We start from the raw sequence: 6,062 nt of genomic DNA, 5'->3' as shown, positions 1-6,062 counted from the left end.
GAAATTTAAATAGTCTAGCGGCCAGCAATTTTAAAATGTTTTATTTCACCTTTATTTAACTTCTCTGGATATGTGGGACGCTAACGTCCCACTTGGCCAAAAGCCAGTAAAAATGCAGAGCGCCAAATTCAAATAAATTACTATAAAAATTTTACTTTCATGAAATCACACATGCATTACACCAAATTAAAGCTACACTTGTTGTGAATCCAGCCAACATGTCAGATTTCAAATAGGCTTTTCGGCGAAAGCAAACGATGCTATTATCTGAGGATAGCACCATAGTAAACAAAGAGAGAGAAGCATATTTCAACCCTGCAGGCGCGATAAATTTAGTAATCATGATTGAATTACCGACCGGGGGACCCCTTTAAATTTCAGTCTCACTCAGATAAATTAAAATCTGCAAACATTTCTCTCCATCCTATGGCAAAATGTGGAGAATTTTAGGAAAATTWGTTATAAAATTGCTAAATGTTCTCTTCGCCCAGTGGCAAAATATGTAGAATTGCATGAAAGGAACTCTAAAAAAGAGGGGGGGATGCTAAAATGTTTTGCTCGCAATGTTGGTGGTGATGGTTATTAAAGTTTTCATTTTAAAAAAGGGTTAAGGTTAGGGTAAGGGTATGGACGTCCCAAGGATCCCTCTTAGCATCTACCCTTGTGCTGATGTAAAAGCGACTGAACGTTCTAAAGGTGTTTCTGTATCATGTACTAGTATTACTCACGCATACTGTTCCAGGTTCCCCAGTTTTTTATCTGTCACGTAGTTGCTGGGGATGTAGCCTTCCTTCCTGCATTTCAACAAACAAAYAAACAAACAAACAAACAAACTCAATAGTAGCGGGCCAGCCATAGAAGAAGAAACGACAAAGATGTGCAATGTGAGAGTCTAAAAGACAAAGATTATATACCAAGGGCCAAGCTACAGTAAACACAGGCTCACATACACACCGTACTGACCCGTATATGTTGCGGGCCTTGTACCAGTTGATGTCACATTTTTCCAGTATGACGTATTCTCCTCCCTTGGTCATAGTCAGGTCATGTGGTTCAGGACCATAGAAGTCATACAGAGCTATCACAACCTCCTCGACACCACTACCATCATCGTGGCTGTGTACGGGAGGTGGGGGAGGGGGAGGGGGAGGCCGACGAGACTGGAGGAGCAATGAGAATGAAGGAGGACGAAGGGAGGGACAAAGGGAGGGACAAAGGGAGAGACAAAGGGAGAGACAAAGGGAGGGTCAAAGGGAGGGTCAAAGGGAGGGGAGAAGGGAGGAGAGAAGGGAGGGACAAAGGGAGGGACAAAGGGAGGGTCAAAAGGAGGAGAGAAGGGAGGGACAAAGTGAAGGGAGAAGGGAGGGGAGAAGGGACGAAGGGACGAAAAGGGACATTTGTTAACTTTGTTCTGTTTCTGTTGTATCCAGCTTGTCTGGTTGCTAGGGTATGACTCATTTTTGTTATAGCTTACTATTTGTCGGGTAATATTACAACAGAAATTCTAGAAGGCAGAAGGGCCATTCCATGTCATATCWACAAGCCATGATGTCACCCACCATCTCAGATTGTTCTGAAATCGTTTCTGCAGTTAGCAACAGGTAGGATTAGCATTCCTGTAACATTATTTTGATTAAATTTATAATTAGATCTCTGAGAAATAAAGCGAATTGAATTGCACCTAACATCCAATTTGGACCACAAGTCTTCTTCATAACAATGATTAAGACGTCCAATAAAATGTTTCAAAATCCACTCCAGGACCCACCCCACGCCCCCCCCAACAATCCCCAGCCCAGGCCCCCAAACGCCCATCTCCACAGGGACCCCCACACCCACGCCAATCCAACCAGGGACCCCACACCCACACGCCAATCCCTACAGGCCCCCAATGCCAATCACCCAGGGACCCCAACGCCAATCCCCAGGGACCCCCCACACCCCACGCCAATCCACCCAGGGACCCCCCCCACACCAATCCACCAACAAGTATATAGTATAATTCTCTATGTCTGGCAGGTAGTATGTTGTTGCTTGGAGTATTGCTTCTTCTCTTATGTAATATATTCATCTGAATCTGCTGATGTTTTATTTTCCCCTGTTCAGAGAAGTTAGCCATTGAAGTCAGTGCAATTACTTGTCAGACAGAGAACTGATATATGTAATACTGGTTGTTGGGTGGGATTTGTGTGGATGGGGGGGGGGGTCTGGTGGTTTTTGAATTACTTTTATTGGATTCCTCATGTCTTACTAATCGTTAGGAATAAATTATCAGTTTAGGAATATAATTATTATAATTAATTATATCTATATTAATGGTCAAATTGGATGTTAGGCACTATACTTTTGAGTTTAATATGAATCATATAAATAAATAAAATAAAAATGTTGACAATTTGGTGGCACTCAATTGGCTTCAATTTAATTTTAACAAAATAATGTTTCAAGGAATGCTAATCGTATCGGTTTCTAACTAAGAATATTTTAAAAAACAATCTAGCATGGTCGGTGTCTTAAACCTCTTTCTTGTGCTTGTTGAGGTGGGATGACTACTGAAGGGTTTTTGTGTGTGTGTGGTGTGAGAGAGAGTGAAAGAAAAGACAGACTAGAAGAGAGAGACAGAGAAGAGACAGAGACACAGAGACAGAAGCAGAGACAGAGACCGGCAGAGGAACAGGCAGACGAGACAGACAGAGACAGAGAGAGACAGAGAGCAGAGACGAGAGACAGAGAGACAGAGAGCAGAGAGACAGACGAGAGCGAGACAGAGACGAGACGAGACAGAGAGAGAGACAGAGACAGGACAGAGACACAAACAGAGACAACCAGACAGAGCAAGACAGACAGAGACAGAGCAGACAGAACAGACAGACAGACAGACAGACAGACAGACAGACAGAAGACAGACAGACAGACAGACAGAGACAGAGAGACACAGAGAGAGACAGAGACAGACAGAGAGAGACAGACAGACAGAGACAGAGAGTGTAAAGAGGAAATGGTAGAGAGAGAGAGAGGGAGAGAGAGACAGAGAGAGAGAGACAGAGAGAGAGAGACAGAGAGGGACAGAGAGAGAGAGAGAGAGCGAGAGCACGAGAGAGAGAGAGCGAGAGACAGAGACAGAGGAACTAGACAGACAGTGTTCTTACCCTTCCTGTGACCTCCTCTCCAGGTATGGGAGGAAGAAGTTTCCTCGAAACTGAAAAGAGGAAGAGAATTGTTCTTTCATTATTCAAAGTCAACAGCTACAGAGAACATGTACTCATGAGTGTGAGTGAGTGAGTGAGTGAGTGTGTGTGTATGTGTGTGTGAGAGTGTGTGTATATGTGTATTAGTGATATGTAGGTTGACTCATAACCCAAATGCTTTTGGTCAGAAAAAAGTGAAAGCCGTGCTATATCTATATATATATATATATCTATATATCTATATCTATATCTATATATATATATATCTCTCTCTCCTTTATTTAACCAGGCAGTCCAGATGAGAACAAGTTCTCATTTACAACTGCGACCTGGCCAACATAAAGCAAAGCAGTGCGACACAAACAACAGAGTTACACATGGAATAAACAAACATACAGTCAATAATACAATAGAAAACGTCTATATACAGTGTGTGCAAATGGCGTAAGGGAGGTAAGGCAATAAATAGGCCATAGTAGCGAAGTAATTACAATTGAGCAAATTAACACTGGAGTGATATATGTGCAGATGATGATGTGCAAGTAGAAATACTGGTGTGTAAAAGAGCAAAAAAGTAAATAAAAACAATATGGGGATGAGGTAGGTAGTTAGTTGGATGGGCTATTTACAGACAGACTGTGTACAGCTGCTGCGATCAGTAAGCTGTTCAGATAGCTGATGCTTAAAGTTAGTGAGGCAGATACAAGTCTCCAACTTCATTTTTGAAAGCAACTTCATTTTTGCAATTCGTTCCAGTCATTGGCAGCAGAGAACTGGAAGGAAAGGTGGCCAAAGGAGGTGTTGGCTTTAGGGCTGACCAGTGAGATATACCCGCTGGAGCGCATGCTACGGGTGGGTGTTGCTATGGTGACAGTAGTCTAATGTTATAGAACAGTAGTCTAGTTGACAGTCACAAGACGAGGACTTCAACACGTCAAAGGAACTGTACTGTTCAGGTGGGTTAAATGGAATAGTAGCCTGACTGAACTATGGACACTGACTGTAAGTATATAACCTCTCACATATAATATTAACTCCTGGATACATATGTACATTTTGACTCAGTAACTGCAGAAATATGATTTCTTTCAGCATTTTAAGAGAGGAAGAAACCTGCTCACTGCTCTAGCTAGTATCACTGCTCTAGCTAGTATCACAGGATCACTGCTCTAGCTAGTATCACTGCTCTTGCTAGTATCACTGCTCTAGCTAGTATCACTGCTCTTGCTAGTATCACTGCTCTTGCTAGTATCACTGCTCTTGCTAGTATCACTGCTCTTGCTAGTATCACTGCTCTAGCTAGTATCACTGCTCTAGCTAGTATCACTGCTCTAGAGAGATACTTAAAACAGTGCATCTGGGATAACAATCACTCTAAACAGTGATCGGGGATAACACACTCTAAACAGTGCATTCGGGGATAAACACGCACTCTAAAAGAGTGCATCAGGGATACACCAACTCTAACAACAGTGGCAACCCTCAGGGATAACAACCACTCTAAAGCAGTGCTCAAGGGATAACACCAACTCTAAAAACAGGTCGTATCTGGATAACACCACTCTACAAACAGTGCCATCGGGGATAACACCACTGCTAAAACAGTGCATCGGGATATTACACCAATCTAAAACAGTGCATCAGGGATAACACCAACTCTAAAAGCAGTGCATCTTGGGATTAAGCACGCACTCTAAAACAGTTGCATCAGGGATAACACCAACTCTAAAGACAGTGCATCTGGGATAACAGGATACACACACTCTAAAACAGTGGCAATCGGGGATAACACCACTCTAAAAAGTAACAGTGGGCATCTGGGATAACACCACTCTAAAAACAGTGCATCTGGGATAACACCACTCTAAACAGTGGGCATCAGGGCCCTAACACGCCACTCCTAAAAGCAGTGCATCTGGGATAACACCACTCTAAAACAGTGGCATCGGGGATACACCACTTCTAAAAAAACAGTGGCATGCTGGGATAACACCACTCTAAAACAGTGCATCTGGGATCACCACTCTGAAACAGTGGCATCTGGGATAACACCACTACTAAAACAGTGCATCAAAGGGATAACACCACTCTAAACAGTGGCATCAGGGATAACACCACTCTAAAACAGTGCATCAGGGATTAACATGCACCACTCTAAAACAGTGCATCTGAGATAACAACCACTCTAAAACAGTGCATCAGGGATAACACCACTCTAAACAGTGCATCTGGGATACCACTCTAAACAGTGCATCAGGGATAACACCCACTCCTAAACAGTGCATCAAGGGATAACCACCACTTCTAAAAGCAGTGGCATCAGGGAAACACCACTCTAAAACAGTGCATTCTGAGATAACACGCAACTCTAAACACAGTCATCAGGGGATAAACCACTCTAAACAGTGCATCAGGGATAACAACCACTCTAAAACAGTGCATCAGGAATAACAACCACTCTAAACAGTGCATCGGGGATAACACCACTCTAAAAGTGCATCTGGGATACACCTACTCTAAAACAGTGCATCTGAGATAACACTCACTCTAAACAGTGCATCAGGGATAACACCACTCTAAAAAGCAGTGCATTCAGGGATAACACCACTCTAAAAAGTGCATCAGGAATATGGACACCACTCTAGAAACAGTGCATCAGGGATAACACCACTCTAAAAACAGTGCATTGGGATAACACCACTCTAAAAAGCAGTGCAATCAGGGATAACACCTACTCTAAAACAGTGCATCAGGGATAACACCACTCTAAAACAGTGCATCAGGGATAACACCACTTCTAAACAGTGCATCAGGGATAACACCACTGCTAAAACAGTGCATCAGGGATAACAACCCACACTAAACAGTGCATCT

At 42.9% G+C, this 6,062-nt stretch overlaps 1 protein-coding gene across 1 annotated transcript in view; it reads right to left on the bottom strand.

Moving 5' to 3' along the window:
• The window catches only part of LOC112076464 (tyrosine-protein kinase Tec-like), a 34,538-nt gene that overhangs the window by 12,008 nt on the left and 16,468 nt on the right, over positions 1–6,062 (bottom strand). The window contains exons 6-8 of the mRNA XM_070441338.1: positions 3,150–3,199; positions 964–1,160; positions 729–794 (exon numbers count right to left, since the gene is read on the bottom strand). Coding sequence (XP_070297439.1) covers positions 729–794; positions 964–1,160; positions 3,150–3,199 — 313 coding nt within the window. The remainder of the gene's footprint in view (positions 1–728; positions 795–963; positions 1,161–3,149; positions 3,200–6,062) is intronic.

The sequence above is a fragment of the Salvelinus sp. IW2-2015 genome, unplaced genomic scaffold, assembly GCF_002910315.2.
Source record: "Salvelinus sp. IW2-2015 unplaced genomic scaffold, ASM291031v2 Un_scaffold3766, whole genome shotgun sequence".
Lineage (NCBI taxonomy): Eukaryota > Metazoa > Chordata > Actinopteri > Salmoniformes > Salmonidae > Salvelinus > Salvelinus sp. IW2-2015.
This window is presented reverse-complemented; position numbering and strand designations above follow the sequence as displayed.